Below are 19885 nucleotides of genomic sequence, written 5' to 3'. Positions count from 1 at the left end.
TCACATCAAGAAGAAACTCCCTATTCTTGAGCCATCACCCCCTCACTCTCCATCCCACTCCACCCTCTCACCACTACCACCTCCTACTGTAAGCAACAACTGATCTAATTTGTTTCTATAAGATTTCTTTCGTTTGGACTCTATTATTGACCAATATTGCATAAATGCCTATGCAGGTTCTTTGCCCAATTTTAACTGATGTATGTTTTTTAAACTATTAAGTTGTATGATCCATCTGTATCTGTATAAAAGTTTAATTTTGATGATGTGCAACTTACAGATTTTTTTTTGGTTGCTCTTGCTTTTGGTGTCATATCTAAGAAACCTTGGCCAAATCTAAGGTTATGAATATAGGCCCATATGTTTTCTTCTAAGACTTTTTAAGTTTTGCTTTTACATTTATATTTTTAATCCATCTTGAGTTAATTCTTGTGTATGGCGTAAAGTAAGGGTCCAAATTTTTCTTTTGCATGTCGCTATCCAATTGTCTCACCATCATTTGTTGGAACGACTGTTCTTTCCCCACTGAATGTCCTGGCACCCTTGTTGAAAATCAGTTGACCACAGATGGGTGCCTTTCTTTCTAGACCCTCAATTCCATTCCATTGATCTATGTCTATCCTTATGCCCATACCACAATATATGGACTACTGTTGATTTGTAGTACATTTTGAAATTGACAATGTGAGTTCACCTACTTATTTTTTCTCTTCAGAATTGTTTTGACTATTCAGGTTTCCTTGTGATTCCATAAGATTTTTAGAATCAGCTTATTGATTTGTGCAAATTAGTCACCTGGAATTCTGACACCAATTACATTGAATCTATAGATCAATTTGGAAATTATTGTCATCTTAACAATATTGTTTTCTGATCTCTGAATATAGGAATATTTTTCTATTTATTTAGACCTTTAATTTCTTTCAAAAATATTTTTAGTTTTTGGAGCATTAATATTGTCCTGCTTTGTTAAATTATTTCTAAGTATGTTATTCTTTTTAAAAATATATTTTATTGATTTCAGAGAGGATGAAAGAGGGAGAGAGAGTTAGAAACATCAATAATGAGAGAAAATCATTGATTGGCTACCTCCTGCACACCCCACACTGGGGATTGAGCCACAACCTGGGCATGTGCCCCCACCAGGAATCGAACTTTGAACTCCTGGTTCATAAGTTGATGCTCAACCACGGAGCCATGCCAGTTGGGCCATAAGTATGTTATTCTTGATGCTATCATAACTTGCTTTCTTAATTTTATTTTTGGTGTATCCAAATGATTCTCTAACTGACTGAGCTACCTGGCCAGGGCCCTAATTGTTTTTTAGTGGATTCCTTAGGATTTTCTATATACAAGATTATGTTATCTGTAAATATAGTTTTAGTCCTTCCTTTCCAAACTGAATGATTTTTATTTTTTTTTCTTGTCTAGACTCATCCATATTAATAAGAGGTATTATTCTACAGTTTTCTTGTGATATGTTTGTCTGCTTTTGGTATCGGGGTAAAACTGTTTTCATAGAATGATTTGGTAAGTGTTCGCTCCTTGTCTGTTTTTGTTTGATTTTGGATGAGTCTGTGAATAATTGGCATTCATTCTTCATTGAATGTTTATTAGCATTCAATAGTGAAGCTTTGGGACTGGGTCCTTCTTTTGGCCATTTCTTTTTTAAATTACTGATTCAATCTCCTTATTTGTTATGGTCCTTTTCTAATTTCCTGTTTCTTCTTGAGGTAGTTTCGGTAGTGTGTGTTTTTCTCTGGGTTCCCGATTCTCTGTCCGAGCTTCCCCACTTGATTGTCTGTAAGTGTTGGTGGCAGCTGTGATGAATCTGAACTAGGACTGTGGGCCACACATGATTGTGTCTGGCTGCAAGACTTGGAAGAAATAAATATCAGTCAGGGGTTCGCAGTCTGTGAATCAGTGGAAGCCAGAATGTGCATTATTAGCAGGGAAGTCAGGACCAGCCATGAAACAGAGCTGGTGGGAGACTGGACCCCAGGGAGAGTAAGAACCAGGAGGTATGCAAATCTGGGAAGGGAAAACAGGAAGAAAGACAAAGAAGAAGAGAAGGGCAGAGGAGGAGGAAGAGGAGGAGGAAGAGGAGGAGGAAGAAGAGAAAAAGAAGAAAGCAGACTAAGGTTTAGGCAGAAATAAATGTCAGAGACCAGCATGAGAACAGAGCTGGGGTATTCAATGTGTGGTATTGAATCAACCTTTGTTTCAACCCAGAAGCTTTCATGAACTTGTGGTGAAAGCAGTAACCTTTGCTTTGTGTCCTGGGATTTAAAGACTCAGACATGTGGGACTCTCTGACCACACAGAGGAATGAGCAGAGCGGAGAATTAAAATAGTGGGAGAATCCTAAAAGGATCTATACAACCTGCTCAAAGCATACCCTAAACCCAACCCTTAACCATGACAGAGATTTCCTAAAGAGAACAATTAATGTAATTTAACATTAGTATAAGTAATTTAAAATCCATTCTGGAGCTATTCATGACTATATCAAATAATACACAATTAGATGAACATTTTATATGTCCCAGAAACAAGAAATGATTTTCTCATATTTTGGAATATAAAAGCTGAGCCTTTCTTTATTCCAAATTAATTCTCATCCAAAAAGCTTGGGTAATATGATTCCATTAAATAAATAAAAGAAGTAAAATGGAAAATATTTTTGATCACATATTTGATTAAAATATTTAGTATTGTGTATCTGGAAAAAGATGATCCCTTGAGGAATACAAATTCCAAGTAAGATGGGGTTTATTTTAAAGGGAGCAAGCCACAGCTATGCTAATAATCCCTTTTAAGATTCTGTGGATAACATGAGACCCACAGTAATATCTAACATAAACATGTAAGGAGATTTGAGAGAAACACAACAAAAATAAACTGTGAGAATCACCCCTACAAAGTTTTTTTTCCATCCTCTGGCTCTTTTAAAATTTGAAGGAAAGGATGAGAACTTCTAGAAGAGTAGGCAAAGATAAAGAACAGAATTGAACGAGTGAATTTGTGAACTATTTCCTAGAAGTAAATAATATACTAGAGAGATATAGAGATAGAGTGATGATAAAATGTGTATTAACTGAGGCAGTACTCTTTTTTAAAAATATATTTTTATTGATTTCAGAGAGAAAGGGAGAGGGAAGAGAGAGATAGAAACATCACTGATAAGATAGAATCATTGATTGGCCACCTCCTGCATGCCCCACACCAGGGATCGAGCCTACAACCTGGGCATGTGCCCTTGACTGGAATCAAACTTGGGACCCTTTAGTCTGCAGGACAATGCCCTATCCACTGAGCCAAACCAGCTAGGGCAAGGACTCTTCCATTAGGAAGTAAAAAAAAATACACAACTCAATGAGCTTAACTTTAATAGTAAGTTCGTAGTTCACATAGATGCAAAGTCTAGCAGTGTTTCCCAAACTTTTGACATATGTGTACTACTTCTATAATTTTCGTAACGCTGAGTACCCCTCGTACTCATGAGAATGCAGAATTAGGCTCAGCTAAGCACGGTGCAGTGCAAATCCCCACAAAACTCCGGTGCAATGCGTACCCCCACCAAACTCTTCCCATACCCCTGGGGGTACATGTACCACACTTTGGGAAACACTGGTCTAAGGGATGAAATATAGTTGTATGTCATCCATCTCACTCTTCCTCTTTCTACCTCTTGGCCCTGCCTTTTTCTTCTTTCTTTTCCTTCCTTTCTCCTCCCTTTCCTATCCTTCTTGGTTATCTCCCCTCCTCTTCTTCTTTTCCCCCAAGATGCTTCATTCTGTAGATGAATTCTTCCATGGAGGTAAGGAAGGTAGCCTCTGACAAAAATGGGTTTTCATGCTCCTTCGTGTTAATTGTTCGTGGATTACATTAAAGAGCTAATGAACACACTTTAGGCAGTAGCACTGTAGTAATATGGAAGTCAAGGTAAGGCCCCACAGAGAAGCCACCCATGAAGACTCCTCTAACTGTGACTTCTGTCTTTTCAATCATGATCTCAGCATATAAGAGCTTTTCTCCCCACTGGCCTCGGTCTGAGGGTGTTCTACACGTTGCTTGAGTATACAAATGGCTTTAGTTCATTCATTTAACACATGTTCTCAAGCTCCTACTATGTGCAGCCTCGGGAGTACAAAGGTCAATAAGACAGCTGTGGTTCTTGCTCTCATGGAAATTACTTTTGAGTAGGTATGTGTGTTGGGGGTGTTGCTTCTATGATGTCGTTCTCTCTGAGAAGGTGACATCAGAGCCACTACTTTAAAGATGAGAGGATTTAGACATATGATGATCCCTTCCTAGTAGAGCTCAGAAAATTTTTGAGGAAGTGCCAGATGAGCTTCTGCCTTAATCAAAGAAAGAACTGAACATGTCAAGGTCATACACTTGCCACAGGTTCCTAATTGAGGCCCTCACCATCTCTTGCCACTGTGGCTGCAGTAGCCTCTTGAAAAATCTTCTTGTATTCTGAGGGCCCATTACACATTCCTATTAGAATTCCCTATATAAAGTGCAACTCTGATCATGACACTCTCCTGTTTTAATCCTTCTATTGCTCTCAGGATAAAATCCATCCTACCAGGTGCACAGCTGCGGTCTTATTAAAAATGTGGTATGTTATTAGGCAATAAAATGAAATGAAGGTACTAATACATGCTACAGCATGATGTACCTTGAAAACATTATACTAAGTGAAAGAAGCCAACCACAAAGGGTCATGTAATATTTGATTCCATTTATATGAAATGACCAGAACAGGCAAATCTGCAGAGACAAAAAGTAGACAAGTAGTTGCTAACGGCTGGAAGAAATGGGAGGACTGGGACATGAGGTCTAAGGGCACTGGAGTTTCTTTTCAGAGTAATAAAAATGTTCTAAAGTTGATTAAGGCGATGGATGCACCGAGAGCCACTGATTTGTACACTTTATAACGATGAATTATATGGTATGAAAATTATATCTCAATAAAACAGATCTTTAAAAAATGCAGACTCTAGCTTAAACAGAAAGCAGAAAGGGACTAGCATATGGCTTTGCTGAGGGGCCCTTTCTGCCTATAACTAACAATCTAAGATACTCAAGAGTTAGCTAATGATGTACAGTGGAAGCTAAGGCTGACAAAGGTAGAAGCCTGACCCCTCAGTCTCACCCAGACACCTGTTGTTACGCCTTGGCCTAACAAAGGTAGGAGTAATCCTACTAGTAAGAGACACCCACTGGATGGTAGTTGCTTCTATTTCTCTGCAGTCCAGAAAATGATTATGGTGCTGGGTCACGTTTAGGGACAGGGACTGGGAGGAATACAGTTAACCCGAGGACTGGGGTGACAGACAGAATATCCAAGTCCGTGGCAAAGAGAAAAAGCCACTGGGCTGGGATTTCCATTCAAGAATCACAACCTGCCAGTCTTTGGCTTCGGTTACCAGCCCATGGAGTTGGCAGCTCTGTGGCCACAGCAGCTGTTTTCTCTTTTCTCCCCAGCAGGTTGGTATGTACCATGGAGTATTGGTCCCTGGAAGCTGGTTTCCCATTTCCAAATGAGAGTTTTACTTCCTGTATTGAAATATTGAATATGTTAGAGTTAGCTATATTTTTCATTTATCAATACATTGCTAGATGATGACTCATATCTGGGCCTGAACTCCTGAACTTTAGCGTGCAAAGCAGTAAGTGGATGAGTTTTGGAATTTCTTCAAGAGAAATTTGTATTGTCATAAGGGGGAACATTTTATAAAATGAATGTATGGAAGTGTGTGTGTGTGTGTGTGTGTGTGTGTGTGTGTGTAGGCTGCTGAATAGTTTAGGAATGGAATGGACCTTTTCTATTTGGGAACAGCCTGACTAGCATCTGGCAAATGCTTCTCCAGTCTCTGATTGATCATATTAGAATCATTTTTTTTGGGGTAAATTTATATGGGTTCTGGGGAGAAAAGTCCTTTCTTCTTGTGATATCTGAAGTAACCTACAAGCTTGCAGCTACGGGGAGCTATTTTTCCTGCTACTTTCAGAAAAGTGCTAGAGATCAAAGTTAACACAGAAGTGAGCAAGCACCACGAAGGAAAAGATCTATGTGTATTGTGTTCACGATGGCATCCCCGGCACTAAGAACAGTTCTTGGCACATCGTAGGCGCTCAATAAATGTGTGACAAATGAATAAAATCAAAACTGTGAAACAGAAAGACAGAGAATGCTGGTGACCTGGTTTGAACTTGGGTGCTAGTCATGTCTAGAGCCAGCCCTGCCCCCTTGAATGACCCAAGTACAATAATCAATGAATTCCCTCTATTATAGCTAGAATAGCAGATATTGCAAATCAACTCATTCAGTAAGACTCCAGTGTACACCAGAAGCTGGAAAACGGAAGTCCCCATTACCCAGGTGCCTTTGCGGGGAGGATTTCTGCATGTGGTACGGCGTCCACCAAATAGATGTGTCTGAATAAGGCTTGGAAGGGGTCGTGGCCACTATGGAGGGGCTAACCTGGCAGCACAGTGGCAGGGGCATTGTGGTCCTTCTGCAGCAGCCACGGCAGGAGCCCTGAGGGCTCGTCAGCCCCTAGCTCCATGTGACCAGCAATGATGGCAGCAACTTCCTGGCCCAGCAGCTTGACCATGGCAGAGGCAACATGGCCTTCATTGAAATCAGCTGTTTCCCTTTAGGCAGATTTTAGTTGTGGCTTCAGGAGTGGTTCTGGAAGTCCAGCCAGCTACAAGCTTTTCAATCATTCTGTAGTAAGGTAATACTCTCTAGTAGTTCTCTGCTTAAACTGGCTAGAGTGAATTCTGTTGTTGGAAAGTGAACTCTGGCCATTGTAACCAATTTAAATTGATTTTCTGTAACACCTGCAGGAGTCCAGACAAACTGTGTAGGAATTCTGATGGTAAAAACAACAAAGGAGCAGAAATCATTAAACCAGGAGGAAATTTCTCAGTATATGCATGTAGAAAAATGGTATTTTTAGTGGAAAATATCAGACTGGGTTCAGACCACCGTGCAATACCAAATACGTAAGATAATATAACAATAGCTATACAACTTGAGGGTGGGGATGCTGCCACTTATGCGTAATATCAAAAGAATGGCATTCTCAGCTATAAAAAAAACTTCAGAATCAGACCATCTTTATGTCCTGTCGGAAAATTTTCTCAAAGAGGGGCTCTATTGCATTGAGGAATCTGTCCAAGGGAAAGAATTTAAAAATTGGAAATTTGTACAGAAAAAAACAACTGCTGACATAAAACAAAACCAGGTACACATATAAAAATAAAAGTATAAATATTTATACATAAAATACGTAAAACTGTATTTAAAACAAGAAAAAGCAAAAGCAATTGTGAAAGAAATATGAGTTTGTGTGTGTGTGTGTGTTGTGTGTGTGTGTGTTGTGTGTGTGTGTTTTTGTAGGAAGGGATATCTATTAGGGTTCTTCGTCAGCAACAGAAATGAAGTCCAATTTAAGCAAAGCAAGGGATGTATCTGAGGGCTGTGGGGTAGCCACACAATAAAAATAAAAACTAAAGAATCAAGTCTAAGAAAGGACAGGAACCAGGGCAAGTCCAGAAATCCAGAAGGAATTAATCAACAATCTCAAGTCACTGGACGCTCTGTTTTTGTCAGGCGAAGGAAAGCACAGTGCCTCTGATGTGCTCTGCTTACTGGAAGGCAGCCAGGAGCATCTCCTGGCTCCACAGCTGCAGACTGGTACCCGAGGCAGCGGGATGATGTCCCATGCAGATGCTGAACAGCGTTGCAACTCGAATCACAATGTGATCTTGTAAGCAGCAGTGCATTGTCATTCTTCAAAACTGGGTGGAATACTTTCACCCCCCCCCCCCCCGCAACTTTCTCTCACATATCATCACCCACAGTGGCATCATATTTCCCTTTCTAAACCAATTAATGCAAGGAGAACGAAATTCTTTAGATTTGGGCTTAGCATCCACCCTTGGGTACCAGGGAATACTTTAGTTTCTTTGAGGCACGTGGTTGTCTTACAACTTTAAAGTAAGTAAATAAAAAAAAAAAAGTGTTGTGTTGAACAAATAAAAACAGCTTTCAGGGAGGCCCCAAACAGTGGCCTTAATATCTGAAATTCCCCTAGGGATGTAGCATTGCCTTTGACTTACTACTTTAATAGGGAGAGGGAACGACAGTGTATTCCTACTATACTAGTAAGGGAAAAAACTGTGAATTCCCCCAGTTGTTGAGACTATTCTATTCAGTAAAGGAACTGGAGGGAAAACACACACACACACACACACACACACTCACAAAAAACAACAACAAAACCCACAAAACACACACACACACACACACACACACACACGAAGAATGGATTTACAGGTGGACTGGGTCACCCTTTATTTTACCTGACTGAACTAAGCCCTTACTCTGATAGGCAGGTCTCAGTGGATTTCTTTATGCCAGAAATTACTACTAGCTCAGAGCTAGTACCCAAAGGTTTCCAAAAAGCCTTTATTATTTATCTCATTCCAGGGCACAGTTATCCTATTAAATGATCTTTAGGAATATCGAGGCATAATAGTAAAAAAAAAAAAAAATGAACATTTACTGTTGTACATGGTACCCAGTCTTCCCTTTAAGCAGGATGCTGTGGATCTATAGGTTCAACAGTGGAAATAGGATGAGGCGTCATGACTCTCTATTGTCTTGGCTCAGGTCAGGCAACTCATCACACTTAGGGCATGTTAGTCATACAAATCAAGTAAGACTTTAGTGGGAACCCTATGTTCAGATAGACATAGCCAGAAATGTCTTAGAGTGAGATCATCTTATTATCACACTGGTGTTCTTGCCTATTATTATGCACAATTTGCCTTTGTCCAGGGAGGCTTTCTCACCCGATGATCCCAAGATTCTCCTTTCCTAATTTAAACTAGGGAACACATTTTAATTGCAACATTTCCCACCAACAATTTCCAACATTCAGAAAATAGTGAAAGCTTTTTTCTTTTTTTTTCTTAAGATGCTGGAATTTCCCTCAGCAGTTCGGGTCTAAAGGCCTTGAAGAAGGGATAGTCATTCCAGTCCTTCTTGGGGCAAGTTATGGGTATACAAGCAGGATACTCACAATGGATCTCGTCCAGCATTCCTATCTCAAGGAGTCTTTCTTTCCTCCCTGTGTGTATGCCAAGGGATTTTTGGCATCTTCACTTTCTTTAATGAGGGCCAGTGTTGGGGGCCTGATTTGCCTTATCCAGCCCAGTTTACACACCCAACTGCTTCTTCAGCCAGCACTTTTGAATGCAGCACTTCTGGTAAGTGCATCCACTCATTCACATGGACAAATACAGCCCAATCTAAAATTATGTCTGCTCTTCTTGGTTGAGTGCTTTCAAAATATAGTCCCACAAAAAATTTCAGCAATAGTTTCTTCTTTATTTAAAGTAACAAGTCCTGCAACCATTGCAATGTAATAACCTTCTGTTGGCAAAAAAAAAAAAAAAAAAAAAAAAAAAAAGAGTCCTGGCCAAATATCTGAGGCCAATGTTATTGCCTGTTCATGTCTTTTATGTGCTCGTTGCAACGTGAAGAATTGGAGGACTCACTGTACTTAAAATGCCAGGAATGGTAGGGACAAAATATGATAAGAGCATTCCCCCCAACCCATTTTATAATGGTCTCAAAAGGGTCAAGGGTGGGAAGTATTGAAATTACTCAACGATCCTTTGCAAAATGTACACAGCTGCCCCTGCACCCAGAGACAAGTCAGAAGATGGTGGAGGTTAGGGTAGAGAGGTCATACATATTTTAAAAAAACACAACATTCTTGATTAAAAAAAAAATTCATCCAAGCATGTATTTATTGCTTTTAGAAAAAGGAAGGGAGAAGAGAAATATCAAGGGGAGAGAGAAACAGCGATTGGTTTCCTCCTGAATGTACCCCAACCAGGGATCAAACCCTCAACCTAGAATGTGCCCTGACCAGGAATTGAACCTGCAACTTTTTGGTGTATAGCATGATGCCCCAACCAACTGAGCCACTTAGCCAGGGTTCCAGATTTTAAAATACACACCCTCCCACACTCCAACTCATTACCCCCAGAAACATTGCTATCCACCCATCTTGATCATGATATAGGGTAAGGGAAGGAATAAAGTTGCTGTTCATAATTAGTTACAAGAAAAGTGACTCTTCTTACATTGTCATGGATTGTGTTAATGTTTCCAGCTCTTCTCTTCTCTATAAAGAGTCGATGAAGACACTTTCCCATCCCATTTTCTGAGTCAGCCCTGACATTTGGGTCAATGGAAGATGAGAAGTGACAATGTGTTAGCTCTAGGCAGAAGCTCTAAGAGGAAGTGCGGATTTCTGCTAACTTGCTTGCTTTTTCCTCTACCAGGAGAAACACATGTTCCTATCGGCTTCTACTCCTTCAGTCTGGGCCCCAGAGAGAGACTCAGAGAGCACAGTTGCAACCACTCACACATACCATGAACAAATGAATGCTTGTGTTTGGAAGCTTTGGAGACTTTGAGTTGTTATTGCAGCAAATGTCTAAAGTACATAAAATGATTTTTTTTTTTGGGGGGGGGGGGGAGATTTTTTTTTGGTCAGTTTGGTTAAAGTGACACCAAAGCTTGAGTTTAGCAGTTTGAATTAGAGACAAATAAATTTCTTTGTACAGGAAAGTGGGAGAGTTTGTTTTATCTAGTAGAGGGGGAATTGGCCAGGGAAATACAATGGAGAAAGCCGAGGCAATGAGACAGGGGACCCAAAAATTGTTTAAGGACTTTTTAAGCCACGCATATCGAATTGAGTCCCACATTTGCTTCATCCTGGCCCCAGGTGAACGACTGTGGAACACAGCAGCCTCCCAGAGACACATGAGGATAAAATAATTGCTGCTTTACGCTATTGAGAACTAGCTAATAAAACTTATCAGTTGTTTCTTAAGATTCTCAAGAAACGCCCCAAACATTTATGCCTACACATTATTAATCAGAATTCAGTCACATGGCCAATTCCAATCGCAAAGGAGGCTGTTCTATTTTTTTTTCACTTACTTTTTTTTTTTTATTAAGTTATTATCTGTGTACATATTTTAACATTGCCCCCCCCCATACATACCCTCCCTCCCCAGAGTTTTGTGTCCATTGGTTGTACTTATATGCATGTATACAAGTCCTTTGGTTGATCTCTTATCTCCCGCAGATCTCCCTACTCTCCCCGCTGTAATTTTACAGTCTACTTGTTGCTTTACTGTAGGAGGCTGTTCTAGTCTCCAAAAACTACACGACACTACAGCTTGACAATTTGTCAAAACTTAAAGTTGTTACATAGCTATATATGGTTATAAGAAAGATATCTGGCAGAAACCGGTTTGGCTGAGTGGTGTAGCGTCGGTCTGCGGACTGAAAGGTCCCCAGTTCGATTCCAGTCAAGGGCATGTACCTTGGTTGCGAGCATGTCCCCAGTGGGGGGTGTGCAAGAGGCAGCTGATCGATGACTCTCTCTCATCGATGTTTCTAACTCTCTATCCCTCTCTCTTCCTCTCTGTGAAAAAATAAATAAAACATATTTTTTTTAAAAAAAGAAAGATATCTGTAGATAGAATTTAAGGTAATGGAATACACACAAAGGAGATGGATGAAGGGGTCAAATGACAATGGAACAGGTTGGAGAGAGGGGGTGGCAAGAGAGAAGGAAACAAAGGTTTCTTGAATATAATACTTTTTTATGCACCACAGTTGTCCAGTTTGCCAGGTTACCCTGTTGAACAAGACCCCAGCGCACTGAATCCTGTGCACTGCACGATGTCACTGCAGTCGCTATTTTCTTTGTAATTAGACATAATTATCGTGAAATGTAATGAGGAGCTTGTCCACAATCAAATCAAACAAGAATTTCCAGAAACGCCCTAGTAGTGTAGCTACAAATGTCAAATGGCTGGGAGAAAACATAACCAATAATTATAAACAGAACTAGAGAGGGAAGCGTGGGCAGTGCGTAGTACTTCAAAAGCATGTACAAGATGCTTGGGATGTAACCTTGGGAAATCTAGAGAAATGACTCAAACTATATTGGGGCAAAAAAAAAGAAAAAAAGAAAAAAAAAAGGAAGGCAAATGAGGAGCGCCAGCTCAAAGGAAAGTACCCTTGGCATAGAGAGGCTTTAGGTCCTGCCTAGGCCTTGCCCTCTCGCTCTTCCAGTGCCCATTCCTATTCCCCCCGCTTCCCACTCGCTGCAGCCAGGCCGGCCCCGCCCTCGACCCCCGACTCCGCCCACCCTACCCAATGCCTGGCTTTGCTCAGCTTGGCTTGACTGCGGCAGGCTCCGCCCATCAACCCGGTAGGCCCCGCCCACCAATCCTGGACCGCGGCAGGCTCCGCCCACCCTCCCTGGACCGCGGCAGGCTCCGCCCATCCTCCCTGGACCGCGGCAGGCTCCGCCCACCAATCCTGGACCGCGGCAGGCTCCGCCCACCCTCCCTGGACCGCGGCAGGCTCCGCCCACCAATCCTGGACCGCGGCAGGCTCCGCCCACCCTCCCTGGACCGCGGCAGGCTCCGCCCACCCTCCCTGGACCGCGGCAGGCCCCGCCCACCCTCCCTGGACCGCGGCAGGCTCCGCCCACCAATCCTGGACCGCGACAGGCTCCGCCCACCCTCCCTGGACCGCGGCAGGCTCCGCCCACCAATCCTGGACCGCGGCAGGCCCCGCCCACCCTCCCTGGACCGCGGCAGGCTCCGCCCACCAATCCTGGACCGCGGCAGGCCCCGCCCACCCTCCCTGGACCGCGGCGGCCGCGGGGCGGGGCGGGGCGGGAGGAGCCACCTCCGGGGCGGGAGGGGGATCCGCCGTGGAGTTACGGGAAAGTTGTTCCGAGTTCCTGGAGTTTCCCTCTGCGGATCCCCGGGCTCGGCCAGCGGGTGCCCCGGCTCCTTTCCTTCCCTCTGGCCTTCGCCGCCCGCCAGGCCCCTCCTGTGTCCCGGGCCGCCATGGAGCAGCCGCCCGCGCCCAAGAGGTAAGGAGTGCGGGCGGCGGGGAGAGGAGGGAGGCGGCACCGCCGGCGGCGCGGGGCGGGGGCCGCTAGGCCCGGCGGCTCCGGGACACCCTCCCAGCCCGCGGGGCGGGGATCCGGGCGCGCTGGCGGCGGAGAGGGGGGCCCCCCCGAGTGCCGGGCCTGGTCTGTCCGCGGGGCTCGGGGCTCGGGGGGAGGCGGGGCCCGGGCCCCGGGCCGCCGGGCCTGGCTCGTGGGCGGGAGGTGGGCAGCGCCGGGCGCCCCGCGGCGGCCGGGCTCCCGGGACGCGCAGAGTTTTCCTCGTGGCAGATTCACGAAGCCAGGGAGACGTCACACCGGGACATTCCTGGGCTTCTCACAGCCATGTAGGTTTCCTTGTCAAATGTTTCCCATAGTATGTTGCCTTTTTTTTTTTTTTTTTTTTTTTTTGAGAAGCGGGTGGTTTACGTACAGTTCAAGGAGTTAAATATTAATAGCTACACAGTTTGCCAGACTTACCGTGGATACGCTGCGCTGACAGGTGTCCCTCCCCTACCCCTCAAGTTCAAAAGTATTTATGGATGCAAGACTAATCTTAAGTTAGGACCCCTCCCCCATATAGTGTTTTTTTTTTTTAGCATGTAAAAATAGTGATGCTTGGGTATTTACTGTTAATTCACATTAAATCTTTGATTCGTTGGAAGTGTAAGAGGACACCGTAGTTTGAACTAATATGTGAAATGACCTTAGGAAGCTAAATCAGGGTTATCCATTGATTTAAATCCTTAATGTGTATTTCTTTCCCGCCCCCAAGAATGAATCAGTCAACTAACTGCTGTTGAATAAAATAGTTAACTTCCGTCTTTTAGTTTATAAAACAAGGCTACTAATTTCTCTCTTAGATAGTGTGATGAAGATGAAAGAGTTTGAGTGTTTTGATACCTAGAGATCTTTAGATGGAAGATGGTGTATTCGGGAACATGAAATAATTAAGAGGTTGGAACTTTGTGAGCTATTGTGAACAGGGTGCATGGACATCTGAGCCTCGAGGCCTGGAGACCATCTGTTCAGGTGTAAAAGGGGGTTGTGGACAGGTTTGCAAAAGGGACCTCCTATCAGACAGAGCCCTTGATAAATTCTTTTCTGACGTTTTGTAAAGTGTCTAAATTCTAGTATTGATTGGGCACCTAGTTTTAATACTGTAAGAGAAAACTAGTATTTTTTTTTTATTGTAGAAGGACAGCCAGCAAGCACCGTAAGACCAACTTGAACAACTCTGAATTGAAGTGGTAGCTCTCTCTACTGATTAGCTATACTTTAGTATCAGAATTTCATTACAGGTGAAAGTAATCAGCTATACTTTAGTATCAGAATTTCATTACAGTTTTCTCTAATATGCCCTTGCAGGTATATTAGAGAAAACGAGGGGTCAGAGCTAGGTGTGGTAGCATATATCACCATTCCATGTTGACTTACACTTTCTAATATAGTGGTTGCCCATTTAACAAGTTATTTTTAGCTCTAGAGACATGTTAATCCAGAAGGCATTTCTAAAGACAATCTTATATATTTAAATAATTCTTAAAAATTTTTTTCATAGCATTTTTATTTTTATAATACCATTTAATCCTTATAGCAACCCTATGGAGTACGTTAGATAACGGGCATTAATTCTATTTTATAGATAGGGACACGAAGAGAGTTTGCCCCAGGGAAGTCTATGATAGGAATAACTTGATAGTGAGTTTTTGTATTGTGCCTATTAATCCTTGCCTTCTAATAATGCAATATAGCTACCATTTTTTTGAGGTCGTACTGTTTGCCAGGAAATTTCTATACATTGCTTTATTTATTGTCTTAAGAAATGAGAGTCTCGGTTCTGCAATTTACTATGCTAGCTCTAAATTTAATTTCTTCATCTGTAAAATGTGTCTTGTGGTTATATTGAAGCACTTAGCACAGTGCTCTATAATGTGTTCAATGATGTTAGCTGTTTATGTTTTCCCTATTACATGAAGCTCAGAGAGGTTAAAAACTTGGTCCAGTGGAGGAGGTTCCAGAAACTTTTCCCAGCAAGGCGTGTGTTAAACATACAATCGATGTGGTCCCTCATGACTTTGGGTACCAGAATGGCTTTTAGATTTCTCAGATTTCCTTATCAGGTCTGTCAGATATCTTCAGAAGTCCTTATTAAAATGAAGCCCCCTTGGGAAGGTAAATCCATGAAACGGCTATTAATTATTAGCATTATGTAAGTTGAGTTTATCAGTCCTTTGTAGGGGAACATCTAGTTGAGGAAAAAATGACCACAGAATAGGTAAGTTTTGATAGGTAGAAAGGGAAATGGCCAAAACATGGGCTCTTTACCGAGTAGAACATCGTAGAAAAGGAAATGGATGTCTATGACAGATTGGTGGGCAGTGCTGAGAACTCTGGCTGCTGGATGGCTGCTAGTTATATACAGTATTGTCAGAGAGAGGACAGAATATCATTGCTGGAGAGAGATACTTTATCAGAGCAAGATACATTTGTTCCTCAGTTAGATTACAGGGTTACTAGTTATTTAAAATTCATTGATTCAGATATATTTGGAGGAAAAGTTGGTGTGGAACAGTGAAAGAAACCTGGAAGGATAACAAACAGCAAGAGAGTAAGTTCCTTAGGCTTCTCTAGACAGATGAGGAGAGCTCTTTGATTTAAGCTGCAGTTGGATTTTGTGGCAATTTTTTTTTTTTAAGTGTGAGAAGTTAGTTTGGAGGAAGCAAAATTGAAGGTTAAAATCAAAATGTTAGGATTACAAAGTACATTCACATAAATGAAAAGTGAAGTTAGGAAATCAATCATTTCATAAGAGAAAGTGTTGCTAGGAATGAATGGATTATCAGCCACATGCTAGACTGTTAAGGACTGAAAAAGCAGCGGTAAAGGGATGAAGATATAGAATAATAAAGTAGAAAGTATTCATATTCTCCTCGGCCTATAGAGCCCCCATCAGCCTGTAGAATCAGTGGCCAGAATCTTGGGTCAGAAGTTAGGAGTGGAGATAAACAGCAGAGAAATCCCACCTCTCGGGAATTAAGTTGCGTGGAACAGAGCAATAAACCAGGTAAGGAGAAGCAGGGCACCAGGAAAACCATGAAGACATTGCCGTGAGAAGAGGGGTGGACTTAGTATTAATGTCTACATTCCTAAGTCAGGTGTTCTTGGAATGTTAGAAAGTGAAATTCTTGTGTGCTTATTATCAGAGGGATTCTCAAGAGAGGTGAACTCTGAGAACTCTTAGAAAGGTAAAGGCAGGAGGCCCTGGGTCAGCTCCCTACTTCAGAGGCAGGCAAGTGGAAGAGGTGTTCTAAGTCACATGTGTCAAACACACGGCCCGCGGGCCAAATCCAGCCCGCCAGGCCTTGCAATGTGGCCCGCACCGCGCTGTCATCACTGCACTACGCTGTCAGTTTATGACATTGTCAGTTTATGACTGTTCAGTAAACCATTCGGCCCGCGATTTAGGCTGGATTTTAGATTTTGGCCCCTTCTCTGATTGAGTTCGACACCCCTATTCTAAGTAGTCCAAGGGAAGAGAACTGCACAAACAGGAGCATCTTTCTGCTTGAAGACAGTAGATAAACGTAGTTTTCAGTCAATCCTAGGCGATTATTAACTTATCCACTGTTCTTTAAGGGGCTGAGATTTGGCATGTATTAGTACTGAAGAGTATAAAGAAAAGGTAAACATTTATTGAACACTTAGAGGCCCGATGCATGAAATTCATGCATGAGGAGGCCTTCTTTCCTCGGCTGCCAGCACTGGCTTCCCTCACAGCCCGGCTTCATCCGGAAGGTGGTCCGGAAGGACGTCCAGTCTAATTAGCATATTGTGCTTTTATTATTATAGACAGCTAGGTCGAAATTTGCTCTTCTGTTGTAATCTAAATGCTCCATTCCAGAAATGTATCAGTAAAGCTTTAATAATAAAGGTTTTAAATTTAGTGCTTCTTGTTTGTATTGTAAGGGAAAAAAGTGCTGAGAATTTTAAATTTCTCTTTTCAAAGATATCTGTTGAACTATAAATACTGTCTCTTCAGCCATCGTATATTAATGGCTTTCAAAAATTAAAAAAAAAATTAAAATTTTGAGACCCAGTGCAGATCCACACACATATAAATAATAATAAAAAAAACATACATAGTTTTACTTAGAAGTTTCATAAAATGTACAGTGTGCGTGGTTTCTGATATTTTTCTACTTTTTGTTCTGTTTCATTGAGAAACTGCTGGTCATGATCCGCCAAATTATTGTCATGACCTATTAATGTGCTGCAATTGCAGTCTGAGAAAAACATTCCTGTGTGTAGTAGAGACAGTCAGGAAATCGATTTCCTTTCCAACTCCATCCTGATACTTAATATTGAAAGCTTGATGATGGCGTTGCCAAAGGAATCCAGAGTGGTGTAATTGTAACTACTTCTACAAACACTAGAGATATTCTTTAAGGTTCTAAAAGGGGAGGAGATGAAAAGGGGCCAGGAAAACTATTATTTAAAAGCTACTGTATTTTGAGCTACATATGTCAGTTAAAGTTTGGAAAAATGCAAAATGATTATGATGTCTGACAAAGTTTACAAAAGAAAAGATTGTTATGAGGCAAAAGCACATTTTCTTTCTGGTGTCGAATGACCCCGCAGCCTGGAAACATCCAACTATAATTATGACCTCAATTTCTGACTCCCTACAGCTCCACCCTCTATAATACTAAAGGTCTTTTGATTTTTCTTCTAAAGATAACATTTATACTATATGATAGAAACTTTCTTTATTTGTCCCAAGCTTCTTTTTTTTGTTGTGATTTTATTTGGATTGCCTCATATATTAGGATTATTCTAATCTTAAAAAGCTTTTATATCTTAAAAGGAAGATTCTATATTTGAGATATCTTATTGCAACTGCTCTTTTAATATAGAGTCTCAAGTTAAACAAAAGTAACAAACATACACAGACATATGTGAATATTAAAAATAAGTTATTGTTTGCTTATTAGCTGCAGATGACCTTAAATGTCTTAAAAGTACATCACAGGATATATCTTGAAAAATGATTCTGTAGCAAAGTGAGAACTACAGAAAGCTATTAATATGATACCAGACATCTTGGTAAAGAGGTGAAATTGAGTAAAATTTTTCAGGTATTTCAGATATCATGATGTAACTATTAGTATCTTGATCCACACACACACAAACACACATGTGTAAAAATGGGGAAATTATTGAGTGATTCCAAGAATAAGGTAGTTTCTATATTAAAAATATAGAATGTTATTCTCTGTCCAGATCTGGTCATCTTTTCATTTTTAGGATGTTTGGTTTTCTGATGTTGTGGAACCTAGAGCCCTATAATTGGAAAGAAATGCAAGTTAAAATTATTTTTTTTGTAGTTTTGGTAAACTTTTTGTTGTTGTTAATCCTCACCTGAGGATATTTTTTTCTGTTGAATTTTTTTAGAGGCCGGGGAGAGGGGGAAGGGGGAAGAAAGAGGGAAAGAGAAGAGACAGACAGACATCAATATGAGAGAGAAGCATTGATTGGTTGTGCATGCACCCTGACCAGGGCTGGGGATCGAATCTTCAACCCACATCCTTGACCGTGAATCGAACCTGGTGAACCCTTTGATGAGTGGGCCAATGCTCTAATTACTTAGCAACACTGGCCAGTATGGTGAACTTTTTTATATTCGAGGAAAGCATAAATGAAAGAGAGTAGGCAGCTTATTTCCTTGCCTCTCACTGGACCTACAGGATTTCTCCTGTCTCTACAAGGTTGCCCAAAATCTCCTGTTTCTTTCTAAAAACTGACTTTACTCACCGATCATTGCTCATGGCAGAAATTGACTGTCAGCCTTGAGTTCATTCATTTTGCTCATTTACTCATATACTCAGTAATTAATAATTAACTGCCTTTCAAATGCCAGTGCAGGGAACACTGCGGAATGAGATAGATGGGATCTTTGTTCTCATAGGACATACAGTCTAATTGGAGCTTAAGCTAAGAAGGCTAGAAGTAGCCTGTATTGACAGAGAAAAATAGTGAAACCTGCTCAATAGGACAGTTGACAGAAGCTTCTCTGAAAAGGTAATATTTAAGCTGTGACCTGACATTGAGAGGTTATCCGTGAGAGCTGCCAGAAAGTGTATTCCAGGTAAAGGTAAAAGCTGTAAGAAGACCGAGAGGTGGAGAGAAGGTTAGTGTGTGGAAGGAATCTAAATGAGGCCACTGTGGGTGGGTTATGGAATGGGAGCAAGTGTTGGGGATGAGGTCAGAGAGCTGGGCAGGGATTCAGTGGTGCAGGCCAATGATTTTAAGTCAGAGTGCAGTGTGCTGTCATTAAAGAGTTTTAAGCAGAATTTTAAGCAGATTATGCTTTTTAAAAGACGAGTTAGTTCCCTATTTTTCTCCAAAGGGGACCAATTCTTTATTTTTCAAAAATGCCATCATGAGCTGTTGGATTTAGACACATTTGATGGGTTTTTAAACCATTGCAGGTACTATAATTGGAGTTCAAAGTGTCCCATCTTTGGTCAGTGGGAGTCTCTTGAGGAGACGGTGTGACTCTAGTGGCAGCTTCCTGCTCTCTGTGGTGATAACACAGGCAGGGCTCATCTTGTCATTTTCTGTCCCAGATCCGGTCCAGCCATTTCTCTAAGAAGCCCTGCTTTCTTTTCGTAAGAAATGGTATTTCAGTAGCAGGACAACTGACTCTTTTCCAAACGGTGGCACTGGCAGTTTTGAGTTTCTTTCCCTGGGTAATATATTCACATAAATATTTGATTTTAAGTTTGACTCAGAAATTGGGCAAGTATGGGCAAATTCTGCGGCAGAGACTATTTAGAGTGGACTGTTACCCTCGTGTTCTCCCT

General features: G+C 41.6%; 1 protein-coding gene across 1 annotated transcript in view; it reads left to right on the top strand.

The window, feature by feature from the left end:
- Positions 1-12797: 12797 nt before the first annotated feature.
- STK3 (serine/threonine kinase 3) overlaps positions 12798-19885 on the top strand; it is a 192811-nt gene continuing 185723 nt past the window's right edge. The window contains exon 1 of the mRNA XM_084864579.1: positions 12798-13004. Coding sequence (XP_084720705.1) covers positions 12979-13004 — 26 coding nt within the window. The 5' untranslated portion in view covers positions 12798-12978. The remainder of the gene's footprint in view (positions 13005-19885) is intronic.

Source organism: Pipistrellus hanaki (genome assembly GCF_964339955.1).
Source record: "Pipistrellus hanaki genome assembly, chromosome: 17".
In the NCBI taxonomy this organism is placed as follows: domain Eukaryota; kingdom Metazoa; phylum Chordata; class Mammalia; order Chiroptera; family Vespertilionidae; genus Pipistrellus; species Pipistrellus hanaki.
This window is presented reverse-complemented; position numbering and strand designations above follow the sequence as displayed.